Here is a 21,767-nt window from a genome sequence, read left to right on the forward strand (position 1 = left end):
CAGTTTCATGCTGAAATTATGAGTTGATCTTTGACATGATATAAGGTATTTTCCTTCAAAGCAGAAATTGAGGTAGTCAATATTTGTTGGGGAAAAATACCATGTATATGATGAGGTGTGATAAAATGTTAAAGAAAACAAAATAGTACAACATGACATTTTAACATATGAACATGAACACGGGAACAGCATTAACAGGTTAAGGGTTTTGATATGATACTATAATCATGATTCTAATCATGCCTAACTTGAAGATCCTTGTAAGGCATTACCAAAGCACACACAGGCAGTTATGTCTCTGCCCAGTGTAAGCAGTCTTCAGCATATACTCAATACAAACATGGGGTCAGAAAGAAAGAAATGGTAAAAAATAACTTAGGCAGACACAAATAAAGCCAACCCAGTGTATGGATGATGCATGTTTTTATGATCTCAATTACACTTAAGCATTAAAAAAAGTCATTGATCTCACAGTTCACAATATCCAAATCTTCAAACCTGCTGGACGAAGTCCATGGTGCAGCTCAGACAATCTCACCTGCCATGCTCTCCCATGCAGTTACCTGCAAATCAAAACTCATGTTAGGATTTTTAGCCTGAATAGGTCTGTCAATGGTAAAATGTGTTAGAATTCTGAAGGAGCTGGAGGTTCAAAAGGGTATTTGCTATCAAAATTTCATCACGTATGCCTATAAGCAACTGATCTTATCATCATCAGGCACACAAAATCTTTTGAAAAGTAAATGATTCACAAGCTCATTCCTTTTATTTCGATGCCAAGTAAGCAGTCCGGCCTGTGACTGCACTTGAAAGCAAAGTTGCCTGACTGACCTGGACCATCAGCAAACATCGCCTTGGTTGGTGATATCACAGGAAACCTTTAAAGAAGGGCTCCTGTATCCCACAGTTCTGCACACCAGGATACCCCATCTCTGTGAATGTTTAACACCACAAAGCCATTGACTTATTCTGGTCTGGAGAACAGTGCCAAACCCCCAGGGATAGGGGCTTTGAAGACGTGAGCCGTCACAGAGAATTGCATCACGCCAGTCTTAAAGGAAGATGGTGTCTCAGTCCGCAGCTGGGCTTCAAGACCACACCTTTCCTGACTGCCCAGGTGAGGTCCCTACTTGCCACACCCTGAGATTCCCAAATCTTGTTCTGATGAATCTAAGGCCTGTGATTAAAGAGGTGGGTGACTTCTCAAAGACAAGCTGTTCATTAAGAATGTCTTTCTTTCCAGACTTATCTTGTGTCTAGACATTTCAGTGAAGATTTGCGTGTCAAGCTAAAAGACTACAGGGGTACAGAGAACAAATTAATGGGAAGGCGTTACTGCTCATACCTTCTGCCTTGGTAGGTGGTCAGCTCTTCTTGAAGGATGGATGCTCTCTTTTGCAGAAAGTTGACCTAGAAAGATATCTCATATGAGAAAGGTAAATGCATATGTCAACACTGCACACACAGTATTCTGGCATTTCCCTTCAACTCAGATAATTCTCTGGATAAAACTAGGAGGAAGTGAATATTAATAATGCAATTTCCTACATCTGGTCACATCCTGTCCCTACCAAAAATCCATCAGAGGTCACAGAACCAACCATAAACTAGCTCGGGGGCCATCTTGATCTGGTGCCATTCTATGTTGGTGGCTTCCTCTGTCCTCATGACCTTCCCACACTGCCACCTTACACCATGCTGTTCACTCTGTCACCCTTTGGCTAGGGTTCTCACTTTGGAACACTTGCCACCTAGCCCTGTCCAAAGGCAGAAGTCCCTCCTCTGCATCCTGGGCTCTATGCCTTCTAACACTGCCTTGTGGTTATGTTTTCACATCTGTTCCCAAACCTAAGGGTTTTCTGCAAAGGGATGACTCTGTCTGTCTCCCAGTCCCCGGTTTCTTTTGCAGGGCTGGGCATGTAGTTGGTATGCACAAGCTGTTCAATGAGCGGGAGAGCAAGTGAAAAGAAAATTACTGCTTTCTGGAAACCTCAAATCCATTCTGGGGATTCCCTGAGGTTAGAGACAGGCTTTTGGAGTGGAAAGAGCCGGGCTTTTCCTGGACTTAGGCCAACTTGAGCTCCATCCCTGGCTTGGTCTCTAAAGGCTCTAGGAAGGTTACTCAGCTCTTGTTGTGTCATCTGTGAAATGAGGTTTCCTAGGGCCCTAAGTGTGGTGAGATATGCCTCATAGTAAACGCCCAGTATGGACTCCCCAGAAGGTACCACCACGGGGTGGAGGGCCTGGGGTCAGAAGAAGCTGTTGCCCAGTATGACTTCTCCAATGAGGTCTTTATAGTACATTTGACTTCTTTGAAGTATAAATGTCTATGGAATCAATGACACCTATATATCAGGCATCGATTAAAGACACCTTATCCAACCACATAAAACACAGTTTGGGGACAGCTTAAACTATGGTTTAATGTAATCAAGAGTCAGCGGCATTTGATCTGCTCAGAATTGTTTACTCTTGCTTCTTTGGTCTGAGTCGAAACCATGGCAACGGCTGGTTCTGAGGCATAGTTATGCAAGAGTACAGCTGGCAGAACCAAAAATGTGCCTGAAAGAGAGAAAGCACAGGCTGCCCAAATGGGTGTGTACCACAGCGGTCCCTGGGTTTGCTTATTCGCAACAGTGCCCCGCTCTCCATTTTATCTGATTGCTCAAATGACCCACAGGACAACTGATAAACCTGACAGATGCAGGGCACACTGCTTTAACTTTCCTCCCCCACCCTGCCTTGCGATCGATTGGAATTCCAACAATTTTCAAAAACACAGGCACCTGTGCCTTTCAACTGGATCTGCGCACTCTAAGGCCTTCGACTCTTCCGCGCAGCTGCCAACTCCGAGGCCGTCATGCAGCTGGCAGCACGCTCTCTCTGGGTCAGCATCCAGTTCCAGGAGGCTGAAGTGGCTTCTGTCACAGTGAGATGATATGAACCATACCAGAAGCCATGCAGGTGGGTATTGGGTTTTCTGCCCCGCCCCCATGCCTCCAAAATAAGAATCTCCTCTGAGGGCATCAGACCCTTGTAGCTGACCCCATGGTCACTCCTCTGAGAAGCTGACAGGTAACCCATACCTCTGAGTGCTTTTCACATAAAAAGAAAAAAAAAAGTTGTGTGCCCTTTGCGCTATGCTCTCTTCTTCAGCCATTTGTCTTCATATGCAGAGGCCAGCACAGAGAGCCTATCAGAAGCCGCCAAGGGCAGCAGGGGACAGCAGGGAGGACTGATGGAAAGGATCCTTCACTTCAGCCTTCTTACCGAGGGAAATAGGAAAGCATCAGCTAACATCTGCTTCAGGTTGGCACGATGGCTCAAGACCTGGACGCTGAGGCAGGGCTCTCAGGAGTTGGAGGCCAGCCTGCATTTCTTAGCAAGTTTTAGGTCAGTCTGACCCAAGCAAACGTCACAATCTTTTTTTTTCCTCCCCACCACTGTGTAGCCCTGGCTGGCCAAGAATTTGCTATATAAACCAAGCTGGCTTTGAACTCAGAGTTCCACTTGCTTCTGCCTTCCACGTGCTGGGATGAAAGGTGCATATCACCATGTTTGGTGTCACACAGTCATTTTACATATTATAAGCACATCATGTCAAACTACATTGGATATTTTATTATTTAAAGAGCACCTGCTATGTGCCAAGTAAGTTCTTAGCATTCAGAATGCAGAAGCCCTTCCCTTGTAGAACCATTACAGGAACTCAGACATTTTAGAGTTTCCCGGTGTGTTGTAAATAAGACTATGCAGACTCCTCATGTGGGAGCTCAAAACTCATAGGTAGTCAGGTTTGGTGGTGCTCACCTTTAGCCCCGAGGTAGAGACAGGCAGATCTCTCTGAGTTCAAGGTCAGCCTGGTCTACACAGTGAGTTCCAGGACAGTCAGAACTATGTAGACATTTTCTAAAACAACAATATAAAACAAAACCAAAACCACCCCAAACAACAAACAAATACCCCCAAACACATAGAAAACCTCATAGGCTGACTATGCATGAAACATTCAATACATGATGGCACACAACTTTAATTCTAATACTGAAGAGGTGGAGGCAGGCAGATCTCTGTGAGTTCCAGGCCAGCCTGGTCTACAGAGCAAGTTCCAGGACAGCTAGTGCCACAGGGTAAAACACCATCTCAACCCCTGCCCCCAAACCCCCCAAACCCTTAAGACAACATTTAATACAAAAGTCTGTTTGTTTTGAGAGAGGATTTTGCTATGTAGTTCAGGTTGGCCCTGAATTTGTGATCCTCCTGCCTCAGTTTCCCAAGTATTCATCTCTCACCTTACATTTTAGGAACCACATACTTCAATAAGAAATATCAAACCTAATTGTTTGAATATCAACACTATTTTGCATTGGACTTAAAATATATATCTTTGATAACCATATAAAACATATCAGAAAAAAATGCTTCTAAACTAAAGATGCTTCGTTCCTCTGTATTTTAGTATAGCGAGGAAGCAGCAGTGGTTGCAGAAAGGCACTTTAGACCCTGAGCCAAGAGGAGGGGGTAAAACTGCACTGGACTGTGAATGAATCAAAGTTGCCATGGCTGACCCAGTTTCAGGGCACTAACCCAGTTCATGCTGGTGATGGGCAAGTGTGGGGCTCACAGTGACTTCTGGAGCGAGGAAGGATCAGGCTAGTTGCCAGCTTCTTTTCAGAAGGCATGCCCACCTACGCCACACCCACATCTTGGAGCATGCTCGGCTCTAGGAGTTACCTGTGACTTCAGGGAGGAAATGGTGTCCTCAAGTTCTTGTCTCAGAGATGCAGGCATTAACCCTTTGAATTTGGTTTCATATTCTTGTCGTATGTATGTTATCTAAAATGAAAAACAAATCTTTTATACCCCAGAAATGTCTGTTTTGGATATAAGAAGCCTTCGAAAACCATCTTTTCACCCACAAACAGTTTTCTATATTTATTGTCAGAAAGCATATAATAAATGACATTGAAATGAAGAACTATATACAGTGATAAGTTCCTCAGCCTGAACACATGGTCCTGGCATGAATGGTACCTGTTCACTGGGGCTGGAGGGAGGACTCAGCTTGCTGCTCTTGCTTTGGACCCTGCACTGATGTGACAACCCACAACTGCCCCTAGCTCCATTTACAGTGGATCTGATGCCCTCTTCTGCCCCCTCAGGTGCCAGGCACACACATGGTGCATATACATAGCATGAGGGCCAAACACTCACAAATGAAAAAAAGTAAATAAATCTTAAAGAAAATCCCTGTTAACACACTTTCAGCATCTTATTAAATAAACACCATTCTCTCATCCCTGCTTATGAGGAAGGCCACTGTGCCAACTCTGAGGCCTTTTCTGCACCAAGATGCAGATTCTGATAGGGACAGACTATGCAGAGTATGAGAGGGACAGACCGTGGTGGGGGACAACTCATAGCATGCCTCTGGTTTGACTGACACTCTTGCAGACTACTGAAGTGCTTGGTAGGATTCATATGGTGACAAAGGTACTAATGCTGGGAATCTGCACAGCTGTGCCCCCAAGCCTCCAACACAGGTGGACAGGCGGTGTGCACTACCACTGGGCATTTTGGTGGCTTTTTCTACTTCTAAGATCTTAACGGGTAAGTGAAGGTAGTAGAAGTGACACCTTTGGAAAGTTTGCATGGACTGAGCTCTTCTGGAAGAGCAGTCAGTGCTCTGACCACTGAGCAATCTCTATAGAGCCACATTTGGTTCTCAATCATTCTCTTCCTTTCCTATTGTTTTAAAATGTTAACACACTAAAGATTTAATTATAAGACAAAAATCTATATAAATGTACTGTATTTCTTAATCTAAAACAAGAGATTTATAAATTCCCCCAAATAAATGCAGCCCACTCAGTGAAGTGTGTGTCTGTCTGTGTATCAGTGAGCAATGTCACAGGCAAAGGAGCCACTCAGTGAAGTGTGTGTCTGTCTGTGTATCAGTGAGCGATGTCACAGGCAAAGGAGCCCTTGATGCTGATGCTCTCTGCCCTGTATGATTATTTTTCTTTCTTTCTCCTTTTACCAAAGACTATTGATTTCTATGTGTGCGAATGTTTGCCTGCATGTATGTCTGTGTCTAAGGAGGCAGAAGAGGGCATCAGATCGTCTGGAACCAGAGTTATAGATAGTTGTGAGCCAACATATGTGTGCTGGGAATGAAACCTGGGTCCACTGGAAGAGCAGTCAAGTGCTCTTCCCCACCCCCACATGTTTCTTGAGGAAAACAGAGCATCCCAACATCTTAGGGAAGGGATGATGAAGGCTCACCAAGACTGGTTTGGGTAAGGGATATATGGGGCCATGACTCCATCTCTTGCACAGTAGGAATTGAGACAAAGTCATCTGATATAGAACAGAACCTGTTTCCTGTTGCCACTCCCTTAGCTGTTTAATTGAATATTGGTCACGAAGGACAAAGTAAATGAAGCCAATGCCACCTTTATGTAGTCTAATCTTTTGAACTTGTTCTCTGATAATCGGGTACAGCAAAGAAGCACCCTAGAGAGGTGTTCCTGGTTCAGTCAGCCACCACTGGACCACCAGGATAATCCCTCGAAAGAATAAGCACCATTGGTCAGTAACTGTTTGTGAGGGAGTTGCTACTTGTCTTGATCAGAGAGTGCAGGTAGGCAGTGCCTTCTGTACCCTTTCCCTGACAGTGTAATGGCCTTTTCACCGCGTTTTCATACAACCTCTCATCTTGCACACTGCTCTTCCATCTGTCTGTGTTTTCTTCTGTTTGTTTGCAACTTTTCTCTTCTAGTAAGCTAAACTGTGGATGAGACAGCACCACCTCTGACCCAGGAAGTGTGTTCTAGTTCATTTTTGTTGCTGTGATAAGATGTCTGAATTCAGAAACAAACAAACTAAAACCAAACCATCCCCTCAAACAAATCTAAGAACTTAGGGTAGAAAGGGTTTATCTGAGCTCACAATTCCAGGGTATAGTTCACTGAGGGAAGTCAAAGCCGCAGGGACTTAAAAGACAACTAGCTAGTTACAACACATCCATAGTCAAGGGCAGAGAAAAGACTGCATCCATGTTCTCTTGCTTGCTGGTGCTCAGCTCACTTTCTCCACTGTTTAATAACCTGTGTTTAGGGAATGTGCTACACACAGTGGACTGGTTCTTTCCATATCAGTTAACTTAAGACAGTCCCCCAGAGTCACGCCCACAGGCCAACTGATCTAGGCAGCCCTACATTAAGAGTCTGTTCACAGGTGGTTCTAAGTTGTGTCAAGTTTAGAATTAAAGCTAAACACACAATGCATTTGATATAAAAAAGGACGGGAGACAACCTCCACCTAAAGACCAAGCTTGAGACATTAACTGCGGTTACACCACTCTCTTCTTCCTTTTGCTTCCTGACATTCTTTCAGTGGTGATTATGGGCTAAACTAGCCTTACAGCAGATCAAGAAGCAAGAGGATAGAACTGGTCTAATCAGAGGGCTTGGGCACACACTTCTTTGATGAAAGAGTCAAACTGGTGCATATAACTTTACTATAAAGTATTAGTATTTAATTATATAATGTGGGTTAGTGGAATGGCTCAGCATGTAAGGGGTAAAGGTGTTTGCCACCAAGTCTGATGACCTGAATCGGTCCCTATGGCCTCATACAACAGAGAGAGCAGACTTCTGGCAAATTGTCCTCCAATCTCCACACATGTGTTGTGGTGCGCCCTGCCTTGTCCCCATAAATAAAAATTTAAAAATGATTAAAATCATTAGTATATAGTATTCTATTATATCAGTGAGTAAATTTACTAAACACCAAAGCATTTGACGGTTGTGTTGACTTAAGAACTCTGAAAGGGAATTTCCAGGGCTGTCAGCCTCATTTCCATCTTACTCTCCACACCCACCAGTTTCAAAAAGCACCATGTATAATCATCTGTTCTTCCACATTCCTTAGCCACATCTCATCTAATAAGAGTCTCGGTCCACTGTGATTATTCATCTTTCCACTTCCCTTCATCTGATTTTCTCTATCACGGTCCCACTGGGAACTAGAGCATCATAACAAACAATGGTATTTTTGTAATGAAGAAAGCTCCCCTGGAAGCCGAGTAGAAATGGGTTTTATATATGGTTAACACCTGACCCCAATGCAACAGCCTGGTCCTCCCACAAGGGCATGACACCAGCAAGAACTTGTTTTTAGGAAGCCCTGTGAGAGGTTCTTGTCACACTGAAGCTCAGCAGAGAGGAAGGGGGCGAGGCAGGAATTCCGCTGACAGTTCTCCTCATCTCTGTCACCACTTGGTACCATCTTAGTCTGGAAGGTATTTATCTTACACTGCAGTAGTTGGGTTTGTTTTTCAGACAGAGTCAAGCTTCAGATCCTCTCTGTTATTAAGAAAGCCTTGTGCCCATGGCTGCATCTGCCTCTCACTGGTACCCAAGCTCCTGAGTACCTGCTTCGCTTGTGTTCTTTCAGCAGGTCAAGGCTGTGCGCTTCCCCAACACAGACCTTAGGATTCTTCTTTCCTTCTCTTTTCATAAACTAATTGTTATTTTTTTATCTTCAGTTTTAATTTTTTTAAAGGATTAACTAGTGTGTCGGCTTGCCAGCAGGTGCCACAGCACACACGCAGAGTTCAGAGGACGACTCTCAGGAGTTCGCTCTTTCCACCCTTGTTGAGGCAGTCTATATTGTTGGTGTTGCTGCTGTGCTGTGCACCCCAGGCTAGCTGGTCTGTGAGCTTCTGGGTGAGTCTATCCCTGTCTCCCATCTCAAGGAGGAGTTCTGAGGTTACAGAGGTACACCACTGAATTAGGCTTTTATTTTGAAACACGAGTAGCGGGGACTGAACTCACGTCATCAGGCTTGTGTTGCCAGCACTTTCACCCACTGAGCCATCTCTGCTGCTCTAGAGCCTTTCTCACCTGGTGGGATTGACACTGCACCCATCTACACCTCTGGATCCCGAGGTGTAGATCCCATTCTAGGCTGATGACAGGGAAGCTTGTCATGGGGGCAGGAGGCCCAAGATAAAAGGCTGCATGACCCAGTGCCTGCGAGGGTCCCCTGGTGATATCCATGCATGTCTTTCTTTGCTGTGTGCACACAGACAGTGAACTTGGTCTCTTCCTGTTCTTAGAACATAGCCCTCACCCTGACTTAGCTCCCAAAGGTTCCATATACAAATTCACTGGGGACTGAGGGCTCACCACATGAGCAGGGTGTGTAAGCAGGCATTCAGTCCATACATACAGACAGACAGTCTCCCGTCTCTGCCTACAACTTGGGTCTATAAGTGGGAAGCCATTACACTGCATCTAGTTCTTGAATTTAAGGGAAGAATGTCAGCTTAAAATTCGATCTCTGGATTTCTACCAACTAGAAACATAGGGGAGGCTAAGGGAGATTTAACTGATGCTTCTAGTCACTGTGGACTGATTTACTCAGAATGTGTCATTTCTAATACCTGGCTTATCAGAAGTCTGTAAAGCAAATGGAGTGTGTCTGGTGTGTGGATCACAGCGAGCAGAAGGGAGAGAGGAGAAGAAGCAGAGGAGAGTTGGACTCATGGTATATACTGTTCTTTTATAGAGAGGGGCACAGGTGAGCACTGAGGTGGGTGGGGGTCAGGTGAGCACTGTGGTGGGTGGGGGCACGGGTGAGCACTGTGGTGGGTGGGGGCACGGGTGAGCACTGAGGTGGGTGGGGGCACGGGTGAGCACTGTGGTGGGTGGGGTTCAGGTGAGCACTGAGGTGGGTGGGGGCATGGGTGAGCACTGGGGTGGGTGGGGGCATGGGTGAGCACTGGGGTGGGTGGGGGTCAGGTGAGCACTGAGGTGGGTGGGGGCACGGGTGAGCACTGGGGTGGGTGGGGGCACGGGTGAGCACTGAGGTGGGTGGGGGCACGGGTGAGCACTGAGGTGGGTGGGGGCACGGGTGAGCACTGAGGTGGGTGGGGGCACGGGTGAGCACTGAGGTGGGTGGGGGCACGGGTGAGCACTGAGGTGGGTGGGCTTCTCAAGTGTTTTTAAGGGCAGGTTAGAGGACATTTCAGGAGCAGGGCACAGGAAGGGAGGTTAGCTCTCTACTACCAGGGATAATACAAACAGAAATGCAGGGGGCTTCTGCCTTTGCATAGCAAAAAAAGTTTCTGCATTGGCCTTTACAGGAGTGAGAATTTAGAACTTACATGCCTGACTTTCTGGTTCGAAGAATAAAAATGAAAGAAACAGTGGTAAAAGATGATGCAAAAAAAATCTGCAGAGCAGCTGAGAAAATGCACTTCCTTCTAAGAAATGTCATCATTATCGGGGTTAAGGTGTTCCGTGTTGCCACAGCAACTGCCAAGGAAGATCCATTTTAGGAAGGGTGCTCTCTCTGCAGCACAGCTTGTATGGCTGGAGTCTCAAATATAAAGTGAAAATGTAAAGTAGCCATAATTTTCTAAACATCCTTTAAATATTCATTCCCTGCTCTTCCTTCAGCATAGTCTTCTCTTAGCTCTTTGTCTAAAGGCTGCCTCCCAAACTAAGAGTGCAGCTTGTTGGAAGTCCTCCTTTGCCTGTGTAGATGGGCCAGTTTCCAGCAGGAGAGACAGAAGAGGTTCCTGGGTGGGCCACCCCCACAGGCAAGTGGGTGGAGAGGAGCTAAGAAGTTGCCAACCTTTATTGTTTCAAAGGTGGCAACAGTGACTTTTTCAGTGTTCTGGTCCTGTGGAGAGTTGATGGCTTCAAAGTAACAAAACCATTTGGACCCAGTGCTTTGATTCCTGTTCCATGCTCTAAGCCCTGCTTTGGGGATCAAGTGACTCCCCGTCATTCAACAGAAAGAAGAGGTCTGCCAAGACTACTCAGGATGCTAACATACTTGGAAGAATGGGCAAGCAGCAAGATACTCAAAGAGAAAACGACAATGAACTGCTCAGGTCTGCTCATGAACCAGACTCAAACACATAATAAACACAGAGGTTGTAACGGGAAACATAGCACACAAATATTAAGATCTGGGCATTTTCATATAAGCTGTACACTTCTAGATGGAGACAGATAGGCTTAGCAGCATCACTAGAGCCTGTACATAGATGTGGCATCAGCACCCCTGATGGATGATATGAACACTATGTCACCCCACACTTGTCATCAGTCCTCTGGTAACTGGAATTCATCTTTCCTCCTCTCCGTCCCACCCAAGGCTGGGGCAAAGAGTGTGACAGGGCCTAAGTTAATCATGATGTCGCCAATGACTGATTAAGGCCTGGGCACATGATCTGAGTCCGAGCGCCCAAGCTCATGAGCATCACAAGACCTCTGCTCTCTGATCTCATCCCCCGGACTTTTCCTTAGGGGAAGTCGTTAATGTTACTGCTGTCTTGCTACAGCGGAGTGAACACAGACAGTAAAGCCATTTCAGGAGAAGAAGGGCTGGGAACCAGAGAGAAACTGGACCCTTAGCAGACCATTCCCAAAGTTAGCCTTCTCTGAGATTTTCTAGTTTTTGTCAGCTGTGATCATAACAGGCTAGATAAAAACAATGCAGAGCAAGCAAAATATTAACTTGCATTCATATATGTTGCATCCATTAGACCAAACGCCTGTGAACCTCAGGCTGCTACTTTGCCAGTGTGGTAGTGCTTGCCCTTAATTCCAGCCCAGAGAGACTGAGACAGGATCACCAAGTCTTCAAGGTCAGCCTGGCCTATATAGAGAGACCCTGTCTTAACAAATGTATAAAAATCAAAAACTCAAACAAAGCCCTCCAAATTGAAACAAACAAAACAACAGAACCTTTAGTCTCCAGACCAAGCTGGCCACCTGCCAGTTTTGTAAACAAAGTTTTCCTGGGACACAGGCTACTTCTGAGGGACCATGGCAGAATTTAATAGTCACGGCAGGACCCCTACAGCTCCTAAGCCCTAAAATATTCTCAGCTTGGCTCTTTAGACAAAGTTGGCTACTCCTTGAACTGTATGAGCTGTCAGTGACACAGGGTAGAGGCTGTGTTAATTTTGCTGATGGCTGAAGCCCCAAGGCTTAGCATGGCGCCTGGCATATGGTGAAAACTCAATAAATATTTGCTGCTCAATGAATCCAAACCTCAGTTCCCACAACTGCTGGTGTTAAGTCGGTCTTTATCTTAAAATGACAGGATCCTCAGAAAGTCTAGAGTAAATTAATCACAAAAGCTTTCCCTAAATACAAAGAGCAGATTCTTTCATCACGGAATTGCAGTTCTTAATCAGCACAGTGGCTATTAATAAGTAGGCCAGCTTCAAAGCTGAGAAAGTTGGAGGCAAACACCCAGGCCTACAGAGCTGCTGAGATCAAAAGGGATCTTGGAGATTCACGGCAAGGCGGGCCTTAGCTTTGCCCTTACTGCTTCCTTCCACAGGGCCTTGCCTTCAGCACTGTCAGATCTTCCACACTGGTGCAGGGGATGGGCCCAGGCCTCTTGCTTTGTGACAAAGTGCCAGAGCTTTTCTGCCTAGAACTCTCCCTCCTGTTCTCATTTTTCAAGCTTCTCTTCCTAATAATATCACTCTCAGTGTTTTTTCTTTGCTTAGGTTGACACACACTGTGAGCACTTTGCTCCCTCCAAGGAAGGTGGGCTAGGGTCTTAAGGGCCCCGGCTCTGCAAGACAGCTGTCTGCAGAGGGAACAAGAAAGGATGACGGATGGAGTCTGGGGGGAGGCAGACACTGGAGGACTTGTGCACCCGGGCAGGTGAGTCTACATGAGCTAGAGGCACAGCTCAGACAGGGCTTGGGGACAATAAACTTTGGAGGAGGGACGGGGTAACTTTTACGTCTGTTTTCAGGGTCTGAACTTCATAGAGAGTGCTAGTCCTATTTGGTGGAGACTAGACTCCTGTAAAGGCAGCTTCTATACCTAAGTCCCAAAGCAAATGAGGAGTAGAGGGAGGAAGGCTCCTCAACTTCATAACTGATTTTTTATAAAGGACCCCAAAAGACTTGCGGGCTGGAGCGCGCATTCAGTGTGGAATCCTATTGATTCTTGAACACTGAATAAGGTCGGAGCACTTGATATACAGTAAAAGTGCAAGAGAGTCACTGGCTGGACAGAATTATGATATGGTACGAATACATATGTGGGACCTTGAAATTGTGATGGGCAGTTAAGGTCATGGCAACAGAGTTAGATTTAATGAAGCCGAAAAAAGCTCAGCAGGTGAAGGAACTTCACATTCACGAATATCCGATACATGCCAGATGCCATATGAAGCACCTGACATATATTCTTTCACACACTGTAAAAAAAAGCCAAAAAACTATTTTTAAATCTTTGCATAAAATCTGAAAGATAAGATGTTATCCCAGTCAACAAGGAAACAGCTCATAGCGAGTGACTAGCTGTGAGAAGCAGGAAGGAAACTGGAGTCCAGCCTCACACTGCCCTCCTCCAACTGGGAAGGGGAAGAAAAGGGAGGATGCCGCTAGAAACAAGGTGAAGACATCTCACAGCAGGGCTAGCCTGGGGTTCCAGGGGTAGCCACCACAGTGACAGAAGAAGGGGAGGGACTCCCCTGAGATGTCACCTCTGAGGTCACAGTCTAGAAGTCGACAGCTGGCTTTGAGAACAGAAACATGAGGAGAGTGGCCAGGGAGTTTACACCTCAGTCAGTGCCTACTGTGTACCTACTATGGGGACAGGGTGATGGGTAGATGGAGTTGGCCTGGAAGTAGGCAGAGGAAATGATATATTCGGGGTTGCCTGACCTTCATGTGATGTGCCAGAGAGATATTTGTGAGCAAGTATGTGAGCAGAGGTCACGGGGAAGGCCAGAAGAGAAGACCTAGTAATTACAAGCTAGAAGAGGAAGTTGGTGCTTTAAGTATGGAAGAGCTCTCTGAATGGGGAAGGACAGCACAAGACTCCACAGACACTTTCACACTGAGAATGAAGAAGAAAGTGGGATCAAAGAGAGACCCGGAATGGCTAGCGAGGGGAGATGGTCTATGTGTCTAGAGTGAGGTGCATTCGGGTCTCATAAAAGACAGAAGAAGGCAGGTGGAAAGATCAAAGGGAAGAAGTAAAACAAAAAAAGACACCCCCCCCGCAAACAAACGAACCCAAACCCCAGGTGATTGCCTATCACAAGCCTTGAACGTCACCAGCACAGAAGAGGCAGAGTGACTCGGGCACATTGCTCCCAGGAGAGCTTGGTGAGCAGTGATGCTAGAAATAAAGGGAGTCCAAGATGGATCGGTTCTGATAAACGGAGTATTTCCTGTTGTGAAGCAAAACTTACAACAAAAGGTCTACGTCTAAACGCTAGTCAACTCTCCTCCAAATATCTGATTTAGTCAGAGATTTCTGACCTGGTTTGAAGACATTTTTCAAAAGAGGCAAACTATGACTGCTCTTTCTTTTCTGCATATTTAAACTCTTGACAGTTATAAATAAGTTAAACCTCTCCCTCAAAGTACCAATTATCTCCTTATGTTTGAGAAGGCATGTCTTGCCAGATATGGTATCCTATACAAAACACAAACCAGGAATACAAAGACAGCCATTGTCTCACTGATGCACCCAGGACTTACTTAGGCAGCTCCAATTAACGCTAATGAGGATTTTGTGCACGAATCCCCTTCCCTCCTGACTAAATGGAACAGAGACCCCACAACCTCACAGCAGAAAACTTCAAAATACCATTGTAAACACTCGCTGACTAAATGTATGGGCTATTCACCTTTGCACAACAGAGGGAAGAGGATTTTCCTTCAATTAAAAGTTTGGGAGCACAACATTTTCAAAAGGCTTCGTTTAGGCTTCCTGAAACAGGCATGATCATGGACTCCGAACAGGGATACTGAAAAGCCCCCAGAGGTGATAGCTGCTCTGGACCCAGAAGAATAGGTAGACCTTCCAGATGGACAGGGCGCAGGTGAAACTGCCAGAGAGGGGAAGTGTGGAGCTGACAGGGCACACATCCTCAGGACCTTAACTTGCGTGAGATGGGGGAGGTAGGAGTGGGCAGGTGGTGATGAGGTAGTGGGGACTTGGAAGAAGCTCATGCCTAGGCCTTTGGCCTTGCTCCGAGAGAACGGAGGAACTTACAATTTCTGATTGGGGATGAACATGTGCTGATCTCCAGTATAGGGACAGAAGCCCTCTCTTGCTTTGTCTCCTTCAACTGATCTGTTGAATGTAGATCTGGTCACCTTGGCCTTCACACTCCAGTAAAAATACTATGATGCTTCCTTCTATCTCCAGATTCAAGACGACTTCTTTGTACACATCAGCTAGGATCTGTTGTCATGACCTGAACCTACCTTTCCAGCCTCGTGTTGAAGCAATGATGTTTCCTACGCAAGTCTTGAGCCCTTCTCTGTACTATTCTATGTCCTCTAGGCCTTTCCTACCTCTCAGGTAGCCAGAGAACTCTCTGTGCTCAGGTCCTGTATCCTCTGCTATGATGTCTTGCTGTATGGAGCGTCTCACAGCTATCATTGTTAAAATGAAGATGGCTGGTATGCATTGTTTTCTAAGTCCTAGGCAACATACTGCATTCTCATGGAGACATTATACTTCATGGAATCTTCCTGAAAACTCCCAAGGATGCATTGACAGCTATTTATTAAGTAAGAAACAGGCTTAGGGCAGTTACTGTTTCATCCAAAGTCAAACAGACACTTGGTATCTGAGCTGGGACTAACTAGGTCTTCTCTACCCTAAAGCCCGTTTTTCCTTCATTGCCACATAGTATGGTAATGATTGATTTGCATACTCCTTTCTTCTACTAGAAATCTGAGTTCCCTAAGGCGAAGTTCTCTGTTTAACTGGAGATCAATGGTATTTAAGAAGTAAATAAGATTAAATCATTATTTCTTTGAAGTCTGAAAGAATTCTATGGATTGTTTTTGCCAGCACAGAGGCATTTCGCCTTTTATAGGAAGAAGTACACTCAGAGCAGAATATCCTCAGCATCTGGCCCCTTGAATCACCTGGTCCAGGTGAGATGGAATCTCTTTAAAGAGAGAGTGATGTATATTTTTGAAAATTAGATCAACTGGTAATGAATATTAACTTGGCTTGGTCTAACTAAGCTTAGATTAGAAGCATGATTTATAGTACAAACAGGTATTAGGAATTTACTTTGCTTTTATTTTTGGAGACAGGTTTGGTTTTCTTTGTATTGTCCTGGCTGTCCTGGAACTCACTCTGTAGACCAGGCTGGCCTCAAACTTATAGAGATCCGCCTGCCTCTGCCTTCTGAATGCTGGGATTAAAGGCCTGGGCCACCACAGCCCAGTTAGGAACTTACTTTTAAAAAGATAAATGTGGGCTGGGAGTGGTGGTTCATGTCTGTAATCCCAGTATTGGAAAGCTGGGTTAGGGAGATCATGAGGTCATCTGGGGCTACACAGTGAGTTCTAGGCTAGCCTGTGCTATAGAGTGGAAGATGCTTCAGGAAGCCAAAAATGAACATAAAATATAAATCGAACGCATTGCTTTTGATTTAGACAAAACCAGTGGAGTCTTAAGAGCTTACCCAGGAGATGACCATTCTCAGTGCTACACTGAGAGACAGGCTTCACCGGCTAATCTCTTTTCATGATCCTGCCTACTAGTGTGCTTTCAGGAACATTTCTGCATTCTCTGTATAACTGTTGCCCAGATCTTTTCAAAACACATCAAACCAACAAAGGTCACATGAAGAGCAGGCATAGTTTGCTCTTTCAGTTGAAGGCATTTCTTTAATATTAAAAATGTGGTGAAATCTAGAAACATATTTTAATGATGTCTGAATTCATGCTACAGAGTCGACAAAGCAAAAAGCTCTCACAGATCAGTGGAGGCAAGGGCTGTGGAAGCCTCAGTGGGACAGCTTTTTTTTTCTTGACTTCAATGGCACCAAAGATTCACTATTTAAAACTAGAAAAATAAAATGTTCTAGATATTGTCATTCTCCATGTTTATGGTGGGCCGGAGTGTGCAAACTGATGACTCCAGAGTGTTTCATTGTTTCTCTTCATCTCCCACATGCATTTCAAACCAACATTGGCAGCAGAAACTCTAAGATGTGGGGAGATAAGGGTAGCATTTTATCTGCCATTACTAACTTTCCCTTACTTCAGTTTAGAGAAAAACTGTTTTATTTTCTCCTTCTTTATTTTGATGAGCTGAAATCAATTTTGTTTCCTCTTAGCCCGAAGAAGAATTTTAAAACTAAGACAGGTGAGTTGAAGTCCCTGCACCAAAAGTTGCTTATGTGATGTTTGTCATGTCCAGTGATCTTGGAAACATGAACTGCCGTACTGTGAACTTAGTCAATCTGTACTTTAAATGCCCCTGAAGGAGAAGTGAATGTTTGAAGGAACTGTAACTCTTTAGACTCGTCTGAGTTTTCTTATTTAGTCTACACATGGTATAGCTTGAGTTAGCTTGTGGATCATGTATGGTAGCTGGAAGAAGTGAGGGAGAGGAACAAAGAGGCCAGGATGGCTGGATCAGGATCAGGTGGGAAATACGGCAGGGTGGGTGGGCTGGTTGGTGTCAGGCATGGAAGCCTGTGAACATATCTCTGCGCTTTGGGGATATGCTCTTCTTGATCTAAAGTATTCCAGTCCAGTGTGCTGGTAGAGACCGGTGGGCAGTCTGTTGGGAAATGGCTAAGAGAGTGAAGTTGAACAGAGGAGGCCCCACCCAATGGGCCTGGAACTGGATACTGCATTTCACGACAGTGTGCCCCGCTTATCTCCCTCAGCAATGCTGCACAGCTGGGTTGAAGAGACCTGGACTGGGCTATGCATAGAGAACAAAGAGAAAATTAGATCGTGTCTTCAAGGAATCCACAAATACTACACATCCAGCTCTGGGGAAACAATGTCAGAAGAAGAGAAATTTGTGTGAAGAAAGTGCTCTTTGGATCAAGAGCGGCTTGGAAAGTCTGCAGGGAGTGATGACTCTTGAGGTGTGCTCCCAAGAGTGAGGAGCATTGGATGACAAAAGAGAATTCTGGGTGAAAAAAAAAAAAAAACCGGCGTGAACTAAGGGGCAGCAAATGTGGCTGGCACAGGACCCCAGAGCTCTCTCAGCTGAGGGCTGCCCAGGACTGCCCAGGGTCCTCATACCAGTGCCACATGAAAAGAATCAGGAGGTTTGGCAAAGAACTCAGATGAATACGTCGGAGCTGGTTTAGAGCAGAGCAGCAAGAGGGTGGCCGTTCTGGGTTAGCAAGGTCTCTCAGGCACTAGAGGCCGCTGGAAAGATGCCATGTCCCTGAACACAGGGGTTTAGGGGTCACAGATGACAGTAGGGAGCAGGGAGAGATGGGCAGTGATAGTTCGGTAAATACAGAACGAGATGATATACTAGCTATGGGGCGAGAGTGGAGCTAAGGGCAGCGTCCAAGGCAATGTCAAGGCTCCTAGAAGGGCTTCCCTCCAGTCTTCTCACACTGGAGAAACCGAAGCCCTGACGGACCATCTCTATTGCCTTTGGTACATTGGTTCTCATCTGTGCTGCGATAAAACACTGACCAAATCAACTTGTGGGTAGGAAATGGTTTATTTCCTCTTACGTTTCCAGGTAACAGGAAAGTCAGGGCTAGAACCCAAAAGCAGGAGCAGAGGCAGGAACCACGGATAAACAATACTTTTGGCTTGCACAGCTTTCTTATACAGCCCAAGAACATGTACCTGGAAGTGATACCACTTACAGTGGGCCAGGCCCTCCCACATTAGTCGATAATCAAGAAAATGTTGAGTGGAGAAAAATATATAGCTCAATAAAAACAAAACAAAACAACCCCCCCCAAAGAGGGAAAATTCCCCAGAGACTTGCCTATAGGCCATCTGATGGCCACATTTTCTGAATTGGGGTTCTTCTTCCAAGATGACTGCAACTTGTGTCAAGTTGACAAAAGTCTAAGCAACACACCTTCCATTTCTCTATCTGTCTGTCTGTTAGTCAGTCAGTCAGTCAGTCAGTCAGTCTATCTATCAATCTATTTTTTGGCTGTAATAAAATGCCACAAACTGAGGCAGATTAAACATAAAACTGTTTCTACAGTTCTAGAGGACAAGTCCCAGACAGGACACCAGATAGGGGGCAGGGTTCAGACTTGCAAGCTGTCTTCTTCCTGGGTCCTCATAAGTCAAAGAGAATCCTCTCAAGTCTTGTCTGATAAAGGCTCAAATGTCACAATGAAGAACCCACTTTCAAGACCCAATCTCCCCCAAAGGTTCGAGTTCCAAATGCTATATAGGAGACTCAGGATCCAACATATTAAAAAGGGGTTTTCCTTTCTTTTTCTTTTTAGTGTGGTAGGGACACACATTGTTCAGCCCACACTATCCATCATCATCACCACACTGCTACCTAAATCTTAATGACTTCCTTGCACAGGCTATAGAGAGTTCCAGCTCCCTCATCTTTTTAAGTCCAGCATACAGAGCTCCTGAGATGATGTAGCAAGGATGGGACACTAACAGTCTCTATCCTGCTGCTGGGAGCACTGGATTCTCTTGACTGTAGATGGGGTATGTATGTGGTGGTGTCAGGACTCACGTGTTCCCTTAGCGCAGTTCCCATGACTGGACTTCTGCCTCCCTTCGTAGCACCCAGGTTTGTGAGGGGCAGAGCACAGGGCAGGGAACTAGGAGCCCGGCAGGTCTGTAGGAGCTTTTGTGGAGTGGAGCTTTCTCTCTTCTGCTGCTATGAACCTGGGAAATAGGCCCAGGAACCGAGAGTTGTCATTTTTCATCAGGGGAAGAGGTAGAGGTAGAGATAGAGACAGAGAGAGAGAGAGAGAGAGAGAGAGAGAGAGAGAGAGAGAGAGAGAGAGAGAGAGAAGAGAGAATGTAGAGAAAGAAAGAAGAGAAAAGGCCATGAAGCTGAGGAATGAAGAAAAAGCGGCTTAGTCACAGAATGTGAACTGTTGCCTCTGACTTCCCCTGAAGCCACCAGGACTCCACAGTTACATGAGTCAAACTTTTCTCCTTATTGTTTAAAACAGTTCTAATTTCAAGCAGTTATTTCTAGTGAACTATCTGACTGGGGCTGAGGTTCTCTGCAAGAGCCTAGACTTCACACCCTGTGGGCTGACCCAACCATCCCTTCATTGAGGTAATGAGAACCTCTCAGTGTAATGCTCCATACCCTAATGGCTGGACCTCCGAGCCAACATATGCATCTTCAACTGCCCTGCCTCTCTCGGGGTTCATCTCTGCCACTCAAGGCCTCTCAGGGGTTGGAACTAATGAACTAGGTTTCCTCCTAAGGACTCTGGTTGCCTTCATCTAGGGTGAGCACACTAAAGTCTTCTGGTCCAGTTCCAACTCTGGGTATTCACCAGAAAAGCCAGGCTACTTAAGCTCAATGGCTCTTTGAGGACATTCAAAAAGTAGGGGACATTCTACTGCCTCTGGTTTAAGTGCATGCATATGTATCTTGTAGGACACCTATGTATCTGGCAAGCTAATACTGCTAATAATTGGTCTGCTAATGACTGGTACCATATAGTGCCCAGTCATGTCTACATTTTGTGAAGCTTCTGGAAGCACCCAGGGAATGCCACAGAAAATAAGTTGATGCAAAGATGAGACTTGGTTTAGCTATTTGCTATGTGTCTTAACCCATGCAAGCCATCAAAGCATTAATTGTGGGAATAAGGTATAAATCAATAAAATTAGCAAATGGAAGTGATTAAAGGACTGAGCCACTTTAAAGCATAAGTTGCTCAATCTCCCCAAAACAAAACCAAACTGCTTTGCAAAAGAAATGCTAATAGTTTGCTTTTGTTTTTCCTAAAAAGCACTAATAAATGATGGGGATGTCAATTTATAATTAAAGAGAGGTGCACTGAACTTTGAGCTTTTGTAACCGAGACAACATTCTTTTTAAATCATGGTAGTCTGGCAAGGCACACGCAAGGTACTCTGGCTTCTTTGTACTTTTCTCCTCTTCAGATTTTATATGAATGAAACATGATGACTAATTCTTCTCTTTGGATCCTTCAGGATATTATTTAAACACTGGCATCTGGTCTAAGGGAAATTTAATGCTAAGTCAGAGGAGGATTTGAGAAATAGTTTACATCTGGTTCTCTACTCCCCATCCCAGGAAGGCTGGGTTAGAGGACAGGGAAAGAACATGTTGCTGGCCCTGGGCTCCATGCTGGTGGGGCTGGTTGCTTTGGTGTAATACACACCATGGCTCTCCCTTTTATAAGGGGAAGGATTAATGCCACCCTCTTTGTAGCAATGTCGTGACCTCTATAATGCTTCTTAAATTGAGGACAATGATGGACCCACCAAGCCTTAACACGTGATTTAAATCTGATCTGACAGTACTTAAACTCAGAAGTCCAGAAGGCTAATGGCTGAACAAGCTTGGGAAAATGTCCAGGGAACCAAAGAGAAGCCCGATGAATGACTGAGAGCAATAGCAATGGGCAATGAATGGGTGAAGGGAGAAAATGGCACTTTCTGAGTTGGTGTCCGTTACAGGGATGGTCACTGCTATGCATCCTTTATGGTGTCCTAGAAGGGAACATCTTATGTTCCTTTTACTTGTACATCTATAATTTATTACATCAAGGCTATGGGCTCTAAACACATTCCTCTCACAAATGCACACACATGTATGTTTATTGAGAGAAATCTCCGAGAGGCTAAAAAGTAGCAGTGACATTTTCGGTGGTCAACAATTTTAGGTTCGAGCATATTTTAAATTTCTCACATTTAGTTAGCTAAAAATGGAGACAGGATTAAGATCAGAGTATAAGGTTTGTATACACAGGATAAACTTAAACTTCCAGAA

The 21,767-nt window shown here is 45.1% G+C and overlaps 1 protein-coding gene across 4 annotated transcripts in view; it reads right to left on the bottom strand.

The window, feature by feature from the left end:
• Positions 1–406: 406 nt before the first annotated feature.
• The window catches only part of Cep112 (centrosomal protein 112), a 410,571-nt gene continuing 389,210 nt past the window's right edge, over positions 407–21,767 (bottom strand). For 3 of the 4 annotated variants that reach the window (XM_087909848.1, XM_048446068.3, XM_048446067.3), the window contains 3 exons: positions 4,735–4,836; positions 1,346–1,410; positions 407–563 (listed from right to left, as the gene is read on the bottom strand). In XM_087909848.1, coding sequence (XP_087765974.1) covers positions 560–563; positions 1,346–1,410; positions 4,735–4,836 — 171 coding nt within the window. In that variant the 3' untranslated portion in view covers positions 407–559. Of the gene's footprint in view, positions 564–1,345; positions 1,411–4,734; positions 4,837–21,767 lie in introns of those variants that run through there. The other variant, XR_015738731.1, reaches the window with a different exon arrangement.

The sequence above is a fragment of the Myodes glareolus genome, chromosome 9 (assembly GCF_982192425.1).
Source record: "Myodes glareolus chromosome 9, mMyoGla1.1, whole genome shotgun sequence".
Lineage (NCBI taxonomy): Eukaryota > Metazoa > Chordata > Mammalia > Rodentia > Cricetidae > Myodes > Myodes glareolus.